Source organism: Myiozetetes cayanensis, unplaced genomic scaffold (assembly GCF_022539395.1).
Source record: "Myiozetetes cayanensis isolate MyiCay16 unplaced genomic scaffold, myiCay2020 scf5-8, whole genome shotgun sequence".
Lineage (NCBI taxonomy): Eukaryota > Metazoa > Chordata > Aves > Passeriformes > Tyrannidae > Myiozetetes > Myiozetetes cayanensis.
This window is the reverse complement of record NW_026087742.1, coordinates 527,501-541,203: the sequence shown is the minus strand read 5'-3', so window position 1 is coordinate 541,203 and position 13,703 is coordinate 527,501. Positions and strand designations below refer to the sequence as shown.

Here is a 13,703-nt window from a genome sequence, read left to right as displayed (position 1 = left end):
AAGGGCTTGTTTGTTTATTTTGCAATAAGCAACTAAATGATCGCTTGCTGAAGCCAAGAAATGAGACAGGGATGTTTTTACTTTGTTTGCAGTGGCATTACCTCTACGGAAATTTAATCCGGACTTGACCACACTCCCTCGTATTTCTTCACCCTCTTCCCCCCCACACTCCTCACCTAATTTTTAACACCCTTCACAAAATCTAAAGGTTAAAAGGTCGCCCCCAAAAAAACATGTTATCTGTCAAGCATCCCCTGTGGTTGGAGATCAGTGGCATTATCTCAGCTGTCTCTCCCACTGCTCTCAGCTCATACTCGGCACGACCAGTGGTCCTGGTGGGAGAGTTCCCCAGCGAGGCAGGAGCAAACGCCAGAAACTTCATTAAGTGGCTCATGTGAGCTGTTCAAGTGTGTGCCTTTCCTTCGGTATCAATGAGGAGAAAAAAAAAACAAAAACCACAAACCCGAGCCTAAATCATGCGTATTTTGGAAAGAAGACGGAGAGACATTGTTAGCACAAGCCTCTAGTACACACACTTGAAATCAATGAATGCCTGGAGAACTGCAGCGCTCACTGCTCTTTAAACAGCTTTACAGCAGTTGTACAAACTGTAAGGGACCAGCAATGCCCAGAAAAACGTGAAAAATGCAGAGAGACAGCCAGGTACTTACATCCATTTTATCCCATAGCAAAGCCCCGTCTGCAGGATCAGCGACAGAAAACCGGCGAAGAAAAATCGCAGACTTGGCCTCATTTTCTCCACCTTCCCCCTCTTGCCAAAGGAAATCAGCTTCTCCAAGGAAAAATTAAAATAAAAAGAAAAAAAAGTTTTCCTGATTTTTCACACAGCGTTATTTCCCTTCAGTTTGGGTATTGCTTGTTCCCGGAGATGAACAACCTGAAAAGAGAGGGAGAGAGAGCCCGAGCTACGTTAACTCTGAAGTTCAGTGAGTTGTGGCCAGAGAGAAATCCATTACCCCAATTGTGAAGGAGTGGTTTATGAATCACGAAAAGGTTTGGATTATCCCCTCTCAGTCCCCTCCTTTGCCAAGCCTTGATACAACCTTCGACTCAACAGACAACCCCCGTATGGCTTGAATTACCCCCTGAGTTATGGTCTGATTGTGTGTTTCCATTTAACCCTGCACATGGCAAGGCTTCATTTGCTGCTTCACTTTAGGGGGGTTTTTCAATCCCTCTCTCCAAAAGGTTTGTGCAACTGCTCAGGGGAAAAAAAAGAAAAGAAAAAAAAAGATAAATCTTTAGACTAGCTCAAATCTTCAGCTATTCATCTCTCCCTTCCCTCTCTCCAGATTTTTCCTCTGCTATTTTTTTTTTTGCAGAGGAGACAAATTATAAAAACTGCATTTCCCGACTCAGTGCAGGTGCCCGTGCCCTTGCAGATGTTTCGCTCTGATCTGTTACAACAAATGCGTTTTGCTCTTTCCCTTCTGCTTTCCTTCTCACCTCATTAACTCTGCCTCTCACTTCTTCCAAGTCCTCGGGCACCTGGAGCTCACGGAAAAGGCTGCAACTTCGTAAACATAAAATCCCATTTCTGTCTCCGGGGAGCAGCCGGGAGGAGACAAGAAAGTTCTCCCCTCCTTTTCTTTCTCTTGTTTTGCCCTTCTTCAGACCAAACAAATAAACAAACCAGGTGCAGTGCTTAAATTCTCAGAGGGGTCCTGACTGTCTCCAGGGCACGGCTTGCTTATTTTAGCAGCGGTATTAATAGCAGTAAATGGGTTTCCCTTCGGCTATTCACTTCAGACACGGCTCCGGGCTTTTTGTGGGCTTTGCGGTGGATTCCCACCCCATGAGAAAGCCAAGAATAAAATAAACAGCAAAACCTGCCCACCACACTGCCGCTCTGGAGTTCCAGCCCATCTTCTGGCACACTGGCACAGCCAAGCTGGGATTGTTCATGCCCCCCGTCACCCCCTCAGAGGGGTTTGAGGAGGCACTGAGGTGGCAGGAGTAGTCAGCACCACTTTGGAGTTTCCCCTTGCCCTGGGAAAAGCACATCCTACCTGACCCCAAGCTTTGGATTCGCCCAACTGCAGCTTCAGGTATCCGCGTTTGGGGAGCAACTGGGTCGGGGGCAAGGAGTATTTCTGGGTGCTTTTTCTGCCATCTGCAGCATATTTTCCCGTTCAGGCTGCATTTTGGCTCTCCCAGCCCTGGTGCCTGGTGTAAAGGGTTACTAGAGAAGTGCTGTTATTACAAAGGATTTTAATAACCTCTAGGGGCGAGTTCCCGGCTCCCTTGAAGTCCGAGACAACGGTGCTGCCTACGAGGGAGGCAGGATTTCATTGCCACGGGTTGTTTTTCTTTAGTGCCCGCCTGGATTTGGGTTTGCTGTGTCCCTTGAAGGCAATGCTCCCATGAGCATCCCGGCACACACACTTCTTCTTTGAGAGTATTTATCTTTTGATCTTTGGGAGCTCTTTTCTTCCCACCCTTCCACGAGCACACTGGAAACCTTCATCCCTTAATACTGCCCATGCCCTTCAGTGCCCATTTAGGTATTTCAGACCCCTTATCTCCCTCCCAAGAACTGCTGCACCATTGGGTGTAAAATGTCTCAGATTTTACTCTCACTAAACCTGACCAGCCAACACCATTCTCTGCTTCCCCCCCCGCCTTGAAAAAGTCACGGTTTTTTTTCCAACTCCTGGAGAGGAACAGAAATTATCTAACACGCCCCCCACCTCCCAATCCTCACCCAGCAACAGCAGCAAGAGCTGCAAGCTTGGCCTGAAATTGCACCCCTGCTTTTTTTCCACTCAGTCCATCACAGGTTACATTTGCAAGAGGAATTTGCAAGGGGAGGGGAGTGGAGGGAGACTCTTTGGGGCAGACGTGATGTTTACAGCTCCGGAGAGCTCTGGGTCACTGATCAAACCAGCAGCAAGTGGCCCGCGGGCTCCTGAAAAGCGGAGCCGTTTTTAATTCAAAAGCTCTTTCCTCTTCATCCCAAGGCTGTTTGCAGCCAGTCCCACTCCTGCACGCAGAAAACGCTCCCATCCCGCACCTCCAGGAGTGCGAACTCGGGGATGGGAACAGGCCGTTTTGAACTCGGTATAAACCTGTGAATATCCCGCTCACATTTTTCCAGCTCTCCCACCCAGAAGGAAAGACATCCACCTGCCCCCGCTGCCAGGCTGCAGCTCCCCAGGAGCACAGGAGCCTGGGTTAGGGGCAGCACATCCCCAGACGACCTGCAGTGAGGACTGGGAACAGGGAAGAAACAGCGGGTGGTGGAGTTGATTCCAGCTCCGTGTGTCCCCCCTCTCCTGCAGTCCCCTCTGCATGTCCCTTCTCCTCTGCAGCCCCTGGGTGTCCCCGCTCCCCTGCAGCCTCCCGCTCTCCCCTGCCGCTCCTGCCGCCGCCCCGCACACTCACAGCCCCGAGTCTCCCCTCTCCCGTCAGCCCGGGGGTTCCCGCTCCTCCTCGCAACTCTTGGTTCTCTCCTTTCCCCTGCAGCTTATCGGTCTCGGGGCTCTCTACACCCTTCTGTGTCTCCTTCTCCCGCGGGTTCCCCCTCTCTCCCGCACGCTCACTCCCCTCCCCGGCTCTCAGGTCTCTATGCAGCCTCCGAGTCTCCTTCCTCCCGGGTCCCCCTCTCTCTGCAATCCCCCAGGTCTCCCCTAGTTCTCCCTTGCATCCTCCAATCCTCCTCTCTCCCTTGCAGCCCGCGGGCTCTCCCTGCTCTCACGCATCCCCCGGGATGCATCCCCTCCCCTTGCAATCCTCCCGCTCCCCTCTGTTCCCGGCCACCCCCGCCCCTCGGGCGTTCCGGGGGGCTCCGCGGGGCGCCTTTCCCGTCCTCCCGCTCCCGGCACCGTCGCTCCCTCCCCGCTCCGCGCTCACCTCCGCCCGGGCCGGGCTGCGCGGGGGCCGGGGCCGCTCTGCCGGGGCGGCCCCCGGAGCCGCCTTATATGCGGCCCCCTCGGCTTTGATATGCGGTGTGATGTCAGCCCGGATTAGCATAACAAAAGGCCCCGCGCCCGCGGATCCCCCCCGCCCCCGGGGCTCCCTCCGCATCCCCTTCCCGTCTCCATCCCCGGATCCCCCCGCGGGGCTCCTCGTACACCCCCCGGCTCCATCCCCGGATCCCCTCCCGGGGCTCCCTCCGCATCCCCTCCCCGGCTCCATCCCCGGATCCCCCCGCGGGGTTCCCCATACCTCCCCCGGCTCCATCCCCACATCCCTTCCCCGCTCCATCCCCGCACATCCCCGGAGCGGGGCCGGGGGACCCCGAGGCGTCATTATTCTAAGTAATGATTATTTAATTAATTATTAGAGGTTAATAATCTAGCGATCAGCAGCCAAAACTGTGAGGTGGTGCTTTCCCGGGAACGTGCGAGCGCAGCGCTGCGGAGGGGGCTCCGCGCCGGGGCTGCCCGGGACAGGGACACGGACACTTTGTCACCTCGGGGTGACATTACAGGGGCTTCTCTGCCAGGGTCAGAAATCACTGCCCGCAGCCCCAGCACCGCGTCCTGCGGTCAGCCCGCAGCCTCTGCTTCCCCGGGCTGCCTTCAATCGGTGGAAAGGAAAGGTGCTGAGCTCTGGGTTTTGCTTTCAGGTCGGTTTCGGGTTTAGAGGCTTCGTGATTGCTCGCTAGAGAGACAAGAAGAGAAGTAAAGAGAAAGAAGGGAAAGGGAAGAAAGGAAAAAGAAGGGAGAAAAAAGAAAGGAGAGAAGAGGAGAGGGAGAGGAGAGGGAGAGGAGAGGAGAAAAAGAAAAAAATTAAAAAATGAAAATAGGAGAAAGGAAAAAGAGATGAGGAAAAGAGAAAAGGAAAAAAGGAGGGGGGAAAAAGAGGAAATTATAAGGGGAAAGAGAAAAGAATAAAGGGAAGATTGAAATATTAAAAAGAGAAAGATGAATAAAAAGGAAAAGCAAAAATAAAAAAAAAAGGAAAAAGAAGGGCAAGACAGAAAATGGAAAAACGAATAAGGGGAAAATGAAAAACAAAAAAGGAAAATAAAATTAAAAGGAAAAATTAAAAATAGATAAAAATAAATAATAATAATTAATTGATAATATAAATAAATAAATAATAAATAAAAAAGATAAAACCCTGTAAGAAAGAAAAGCACAACTGGCTTCTTCACTTCGAGCCTCATGAGCGTGAGTTTCAGAGATCAGTGTCAGCTCTGGGCTCTGAACAAAGGGGTGCTGGGTGCAAAAGTCCCAGGGTCATTTTTTTCAGCAGGTTTAATAGAAGGTTTCAGTTGAAAGGAAAGAACAGAATAAATGCTTTAGTCTCTGGAGCAATGGACTCAGAATACGTTTCCTGAAGGCCTATTTCCAGACAGCTATTTCTGTAGGATAATATTGTTCTGTATGTGTCCCTGTGCCGTTGCAATCATATACACAGGTCGCTAATGGTCCTATGTGAACTGCAGAGAACCCTGGATACCCAATCCCAAATCCCCAAAGCCACTCTGTTATTTGTTTCAGACCCAGTTTTGCCAGCAGCTTCGTACAGCATGTCCATTTTTCTTCATGTGACAGCAGCCCAGAAGTGCTCAGACTGCTCTGACCTCCCATTTCCCTGCCCCCCCTCCCATCCCACCGACCCCCAGGACTGTGCACCTACGAGAGGAGGTTCTGTCAGGAGGTTCCTCTCCAAGGAGGACTTATTTACGTGGGGAAATTGCCTGCCATACCTATTGCAGTCTGACTTGCTGTGCAAATGCTGGGATTGCTGTATAAATAGCCTTTTTCCAAATTACCTTCATCTTTAAAGGGCTGCAGGGAAAATAGAGTTGTTATTAATCAGTGGGAGGGGGAGCAGTGAGTAGCAGTAGTTGTAGTACTCAGGATTTTGCAGTAGGTACCTGCTGTGCTCAGAACTGTGCAGACAACACAGCCAGGGCAGTCCTGCCACCAGATCCCCATGGTCTGCATGGTGGGGCTGAGTGTTGTGGGGCAGGAGGCTGCCTGGTTGTCCTGAGCTCCAGCAGTTTGTTAAGGCTCAGAAGCATTACCAGAGTCGTGAAGGTTGGAAAAACCCAGCACTGACCAGGCCAGCACTAACCCCGTGTCCCCAAGCGCCACATGTACACAGCCTTTCAATCCCTCCAGGGATGGGGACTCCACCACCACCCGGGGCAGCCTCTTCCAATGCTTCACAACCCTTTCAGTGAAGAAATTTTCCTGATATCCACCACCCTTAACCTCCCATGGTGCAACTTGAGGCCATTTTCTCTGGTCTTATTGCCTGGGAGAAAAGATTTGACCCCCATCTCCCAACGATCTCCTTTCAGGCCGCTGTAGAGGGTGACAAGGTCTCCCCTGGGCCTCAGAAGACTGACATCAGTCTTCAAAGCCACGACAAGCAGCACAGGGGAGACTCCCTTCACCCAGACTGCAGCTGCACCTCAAAAGTAACTCAGGAGCAAGGAGGAGTCCTGCAGCCCTTTGCAAAAGTCCTGAATGTGTTGCAGAGCTCCCCAGACCCAGGCTGCATAAACCCCACCACTGCCATGGGGAGTGAGATACCGATCAGCTGCTGAGGAGCCCAACTGCGTTTCAACCCCCCACAGAGCCACAAAAAAGGCCTGCTCTGTTCCTAATGCTCAGGGACCACCCTGCTGCCTTCAGCAGACACAAGTTTTTCACTGGATCTCTGTGTTTCAATTTCAAGCACTGATAGGGACTTGTTTTTCTCCTACATGCTCCTCCACCTACTAAAAATAAGCCCTATTATTATGATATGAATTTTGAACATTCACCCCCATGCTTTAGTTTCTGACAGGCACAACAAGCAAAGACTGTTTGATGCTAAAATCATTTGCCCAGTGCTGAAGAACGGGAGCAGGTATAAAAAAGTAAGGACTCAGAAACTGAAGTTCCTCCAACTTGAGTCAAGAATAGGGAATATACTTTAAGAGTACTTCCTTCGAGCTGCTCACTGGCACTTCTGAGGGGTAAATACATATAGCAGATATTTTTGTGCACTGATATCCCAATTACCCACCTGTAAAGCACCCTTCCAGCCCTGGGACTGAGCAGAAAAGGCTTCTCTTCCTGACCAAAGGTCCCACCCCTACTCCAATACTGCCTTTTAAAGGCCTCCATGCTAATAAAAACCAGCTGTCAACTCCTCTCTCCAAAGCTGGACGGTCCCTCCAGGGTGGGGTGGTGCTTTCTCTTCCCTGCAGAAGTGCAGTAACCCCTCCTGTGCTGCAGTGCTGGAGTCCCCGTTGCAGGGGGCTGACAGTGGGTGCATAATTAACAGCAGTGCTTTGCAAGGGTGGAGAGAATGAGAGCAACTGGAAAGGATAAAATGCCTCAACAGCCTTTTTGGATTAGACGAGCAATGTAAAATAGTCAGGGGGGTGCCTTTCATAACGGTCCCAGCTTTGCAGTTGCTGGCTGAGAGCAGAAACACCTCATCTGTGAGCAAGACATTTGTTAGACACCCCTGTTTCTGCTCAGTTTTAATCTAGTCCCTGGTCCCAGCATTCGTTCTGGCTGGGATGGGAAGCAGGGGTCAGGAGAGAGCTGGGGCAGGTTTTGCTCTGACTCAGTGGGGCCTGGGACCATCTCATGCTCGAGGGCCAGGTTATCCAAGAGGCTTTGAGAGGTTTTCAGACAAGACTGACCTGCAGAAAAGGTACCATGCTTTGAAACTCAGCCTGGAACCCTCTGGATGAGGAAAACCTCTCCCAGACACACTCTACTCTGTGTAATCCTAAACCATAGGCAACACCAGACTTTTATGGTTTTACCTCAAATCTTCTTGTGTTTCACAGGAGTCAGTTCATGTATCTGTCTCACTCAACCCTCCCCAGGCTTGGTTGCTTTGCTTTTATCCTAAATTGCCCGGAAAACACTGGATTTAAATCCTTTTTGTTGATAGCAGTGATTTTTCCCCCCTCTGAGTGATTTCTCTGCAATCCTGATGTGATTTCTCTCCAATTCCACCTTGATGGTTCATCAAGGTGTTTATCTACAAACACCCCATCACAGGCTTTGGTTCCTCTTCCCTAATTGAGTATGTCCATCATACAAATTTTGTGAAACAGGAGGTGGCTGTGCTGGCAGGACCTCGCTGGGATTATGGTGCTGCTCCATCAGCCCACAGAACTTGGCACCTGTGTCCCTCTGGGGACATCCCACCCCACCTGCCTGACGCGCTGTTTTCCCTGGAAGTGTGGGCTGTTACACTGAATTCCATAAGGAACAGTGCACCACCCTCAGAGGACAGAATTTTTCCCCAATATCTGATCCAAATCGACACTCTTTCCATTTAAAAGTTTCCCCTTCTCCTATCACTATCTACCTGTATTAAGTCACTTTTCATAATTTTTTATAAATCCCCTCTAAGTGTAAAAAGTCCACAATGAGGTGTCCCCAGAGCCTCGATAAACTACAATAAGTCATATTCACTGAGGAGCTCCTCCTCACCGCTCCTTTTATCCCCCCACAGCTGTGATAACAGTAAGGCTTTTGCTTCAAGAACAACCCAAAACTTGCTACTTCCATGTGAAAACACAACAGCTTCAATCACTGACTCGTCCTAATACTCTCTGGGACAACTCCTAGATTTTTTCCACTTTTTAAAACATTTTATGCCTCCCTGTTCTTCTGTCTCATGGGCTTTTTCTCTTCAGCACAAAAGCAGGATGCAGCTTTCTTTGGTTGTTTTGTTTTCTTGCTTTTTTTTTTGGTGGTTGTTTTGGGTTTTTTTAACTGGAGAAGCTGAGATATAGGGGCAAGGAACACATTAAGGTAGACACTGGAATGGCAAGCCAGCAGTTATCCAAGTGCATATGCCAGAAAGCATCTCTGGATAAACAACAATAATAAAATCAAAATAATAAAAATAAAAGCAGCAGAAAGCTCTCTCTCATTCAACCAGGCCAAAAGAGTAAAAGTTTGGCAGGGAACCATCTGAGAAAAGTGTCTGAAGAGCTGGAATTAGGTTCTGTATCATCCAGAAGAGCCAAAAATGTGTTTGGCCACAAACAATGCGTGATGCATTGCAAAAGGCTCCACGAGGAGATATTGAGAGGGTGGGATGGTTGGCATGGAGAGGAAAAGGGGGGAGGCAGGAGGAGGAACAGCTTAACCTTCAAACAACAGCCACTAAAACATCCCCAATGCTCTGCCTCCCCAGAGGTGACAAGGGTTGAAAGTTTTGTGCAGGATGGCTTTCTCAGGATAATCTAATCTCAGTTAAAATTATTTTTAACTGTTCTTTTCATAGTGAGAAGGAAAAGCCCAAAGATAGGGCCTGATGCAGGGATATCATTAGGTTTTGGATTAATGGCTTTTGGATTGGACCCATGGTGTAAGAGACAGTGCTCCAATCTAGCCATAAATAAAGTGGCTTCCATTAATGTTTATATTTGCTCTAATTTATTTACCCAGGGAAGTCAGCAGAGGCCCAGAGGTCTCGGTATTAAGAATGAGCTGGCCAAGACAGCAGCAGATAAAACTTGCACCAGCGTAAATCAAAGCTTCCATAAGTCAGCCTTGGGAAACCAGGGGTGAGTGAGGCAATAAAGCGTGGTCATTGTTTCTTTACTGTCTCACTTTCTGCCAGAGCCAAACACCATCTCTCCTTCGTCTCCTTAAGAGGTCCTGGAGAGAATGGACCCAGCTCACTGCAAGCCCAGGGTGTAGAGCAGCATTTCAGGAGCTGGGATTTGCAAGCAGCTCACAAATGTTTTGCCTCCCTTTACGGCCACATAATATCAAAGATGAGATCCAGAAGCTTTACAGCTCTTTTTTTGCTACTTAAATTCTGAGAAAGGCAGCACCTCCACATTATTAGACCCACATAAAGAAAGATCACTGCAGCCCAGCATTGTTTTGCCCAATATGATGTGAATTTGCCCACATCCAGACAGCTGGGCATCCTGGAAATGGATGTGTTTAACTTTTCCCATGCCAGGGGTGCAAACGGTTGGGGTGTGACCTGTGGAGGGTTTGGAATAGCACCTCAGCTCCCTTCACCAGGGGCTGTGGGGACACCATGGGTGCCCTTTGTCACCAGGGGCATATTTAATCCTTTAAGGTTCATCCTGGCAAGGAACCCTTTTCCCATCTAGTTGTGGCACTCACCTCCTCAGGCCTTTTGAGGGTACCAAGTGCATTTTAGACACCTTTTCCTTCGTTTTAGGACTCCCCACAGAACAGTGCCAGTTCACGACTGTGTTACAGTGATGCTGTTCCTTGCTCCTACAGTCACCACTCTGTCCTGATTTCCATTACAAACCTCTCACTCGATTTTTGGGGGGTATTTTTTCTTTCTTTTTCTGGGGTTCATGACTCGGTCATAAAAAGTCATGTTGGGCTAAAATCAGCTGCCAGGTCTTGGTTGGATCCCAAATCTGACCTAACCCTGAGGGTCCTGACCTGCTTTCAGGTAGATGAGGGCTTTGGGGTGCTGAGCATGTCAAGGTGTGTGGAGGTGGTCCGCTTCGGTTTGGGCTACCTGGGGACCAAAATGCAGGGAAAATCCAGCTGGATAATGCCACATCCTGGCTGCCATGGTGTAATCCAAGCTTCTCTTGGATTACAGGCTGATATCCCTTATTCCTTTGATTGACATCTTTATTCCATATTTTCATGTGTGTCTTGTGCTTGATCTGTTCCTGAGCTCTTCACACTGAATTTCTTAGGGCATTTAATGCACACTTCCACACAAAACCCCACACATTAAGTTCTGACAGAGGTATGTCACTCCAAACACATTGTACCTCTTGCTCTTCATCTCACTGAATCAGGTCTTCGATCAGTCCTTGTTTTCCAAGCCCCACTCCAGAGAGATTAAGTTTTCCCGAAACGACCTCTTAAGTTCAGGTGGTTTCCAGGTCTGACAGCAGCTCCAACCCACCAGAAACCACTGGGGCCAAACTCATCCATTCAGTGGCTCATATGTAGCATCAGATCAGAAAGTTCCCTCCTTCTCTCCAGGCTGAGCCCCCTCATCCCCCTCAGTTGCTTTTCCTGGGGCTTGTGCTGCAGATCCTGAGCACAGCACAGACACAGCTCATTCCTGGGACAAGGATTCACTGGGGGGAAAAAGCAGCTGCCAGCAGGGAAGGCACAACCTGGACACCGTGTCCTCATCTGGAAAGGGAGTGTAACAGCACTTCCCTGGCCTGGGAGACACAGGGAGATGCTGTTAAAGACTTGCATTGATCAGATACTCCAGCCACAAGGGCCCTCCTGAGAGCTTGGAACTGATGGGATGAGGTATCGTGGCTGCACAAACCTCTAACCTATCAAAGCAACAATCTGTGGAAGAAGGACACTTTCCAAGGCAGGTCCACAGCAGATGGTGAGTTATGATGTATCCACCAAGCACAGGCAGGAAGGCAGTATTAGTGAAATATGCTGACATGACAGATTAATAACTCAGGACTTCGGGCCAGGGGAGGGTGGGCTTGCCTGGGCTTCCTCTGGGGTTTTTAACAATAAGGAATTATGTAAATGTTACAAACTGAAGATTAAGTGCAAGCACTATTAAAGCAAGGCCCTGGCCTGGATGGGGACTGGTATAGTGGGACTCGATGTTTGCTGTGCTGCAGTGACACCACTGTAGCACTGGATGGTTTACAGGGAAAAGGTGGCTCCTGCTGCTCCTGCTGCCAACCCATCCCAGGATCTGAGGAGCCAGGTGTGCTCCTCTGGCTCTGGCACCACCTCTGGCAGCATCACAGGCCTGATCCTTCTCATCCTTTGCATCACCACTGTGGTCACTGAGAAAAAAAAAAACCCTAAAAAATCATCAAAAGGGCTGATGGTTTCTTTGCTTGTTTTAAACTTTTTGGAAGGGAAGCACAAGCCCCTGCTGGAGCTTATCACTGCTGAGTAATTTGTTGCCAGGCATATGATTTCAGTTCATGTCCCTATTCCTCTCTTTGACATCCCTGTCTGGATTGCAACTATTTGGGGCAGAGTCTGGGGGAGGGAAAGGAACAGGGGTTATTCACACCAGATCTTACCCACCAGAGGTTGAATTCACCCCACCCTTTTCCAGCATTCCAGAAGGTGGATGTCTAATTCAGGTGGCTCTGCTCCCTCTGAAGGGGATGGACAGTGCTGTCCCTACCAAGCACTGCTCTGCAGGGGATTTCAAAAAGCCTTTCCCATTCCACACTTAACACAAGCGCCAGTGCTGCAGGACGGGTTTGGAAATTTGGATCTCTGTTTTAGAAAAAGCAGAACAGAAAAGCAAGGAAGGAAAAAGAACAAGAGTGGGGGCAAAAAAAAAGAAGGAAACAAAGAAAAGAAGAGAAGAGAGGGAGAAGGAAGGAAAGAGAAAGAGAAGGAAAGCAAGGAGAAAGCTGCCTTTGTTCTTTGCTACATTAACTTTAAAACGTCATGCTGGTAGCAATATATTGGCCTCATTCCACAAAGATTGTAAAGTCCAGTTAGCTCATAATTCCACCAATAAAGATCATGATTTGCCAATAAAAATTAGGGCAGCCACTGATCCATAGTCTAGATTTCCTGCTTGGGATGGAATTGTAAAATACGATGATCAAATTTGGTGCAAAACAGAGCAAATGCGCAAACTAAGCCAAGCAAAATTATTCCACTGTTCTTGCTACTGCCATATGAACCCAGACAGGACCAGATCCTCCATCAGAACACCCCAAACCACCTACAGCAGCTGTGATGAGGAACCCCTTTTTTTTAAGCCGTCTGGAAAGTCTTTGCTCAACATTTTATGTGTAACTTTTTTAGCAGCCTCAAAAAACAGGCTCAGAGGGGCTTGATTGAAAACTGATGACACAATCTAGCCCTGCTTTTAGCATTTTGGCATGCAGCACAAAAGCATTTCTGAAACCCCTCCAGCATCTAGAACTGTACCTGGAATCTTTTTAGGCCTAATATTAGAAATGTATGATAGGCTGAAGGCAGGTCTGCTCAGAGGAGCATCCAGTTCCCCACTTTCCTATCTGTGAGCAATGGAAAAAACAAGAGTCTTGTGTGATATATTTTTGCCTCTGGGAGGAAAAAAAAACCCACCTTGAGAAAGTACCTTCAACCTAACTTCAAACTGTTTTGCTTGGTATTTTCTCCAAGAGCCTTCAAAACATTTGCGATCTCGTGTGCAGGGCTGCGGGTCCTGTTCAGTCAGCTCCCAACCCCACCACTGAGCCCTGGCCTCCCAGGAACACCTGCCAAACAAAATGTTGGGAAAAAACCATACACGTGGTCTTTGCTTAGAAGCCTTAGGGGTATCCAGATCGTAAACCTGTTGTGGGGTGTGTGGCAGTGCTCATTTACTCCCAGCTGACTGTTTTCCTGGAAGCAAAAGTCAAGGAACGCGGACTTGGGGCGGGGACGGGGGAGAATCTTTTCCTGCACCTGCACTGACGTTTCAGTCCACAACAAACCCAAACCTGCTCAGCTGCTCCAGGTGAGCACCCCCCACATGCTGACCCCTCCCGTGGGTGGAGGGGGGATGGGTGATCCCGGGGAGGATAAGCTGAAAGGAGGGAGTGCTGGACCTGAGACGCAGGGAAGGAGACTCTGCAGCGGTGGGAACGTTCAGGGTCGAAGCTGCATCTCTGTGCAAAGGACAGCGTGTTGGTTTAGAGAAAGCTTTCCAGCATCCAGGGGCACCACACAAGCCCCAGGAAGAAAAGTGGCGTCTGCACTATGTAGGCAGAAAGAAGAGTGCGCTGCTCTCCTGTTGGCAGGAGCCAGGAATTTCTCTCT

General features: G+C 49.3%; 1 protein-coding gene across 3 annotated transcripts in view; it reads right to left on the bottom strand.

Moving 5' to 3' along the window:
- The window catches only part of WNT11 (Wnt family member 11), a 202,779-nt gene extending 201,259 nt beyond the window's left edge, over window positions 1-1,520 (bottom strand). For 2 of the 3 annotated variants that reach the window (XR_007630839.1, XM_050331848.1), the window contains exon 1: window positions 672-952. Coding sequence is in view for 2 of the 3 variants with exons in the window: in XM_050331848.1 (XP_050187805.1) it covers window positions 672-754 (83 nt within the window). In the remaining variant the exon portion in view is untranslated. Of the gene's footprint in view, window positions 1-671; window positions 953-1,467 lie in introns of those variants that run through there. The other variant, XM_050331846.1, reaches the window with a different exon arrangement.
- Between the last annotated feature and the right edge of the window lie 12,183 nt (window positions 1,521-13,703).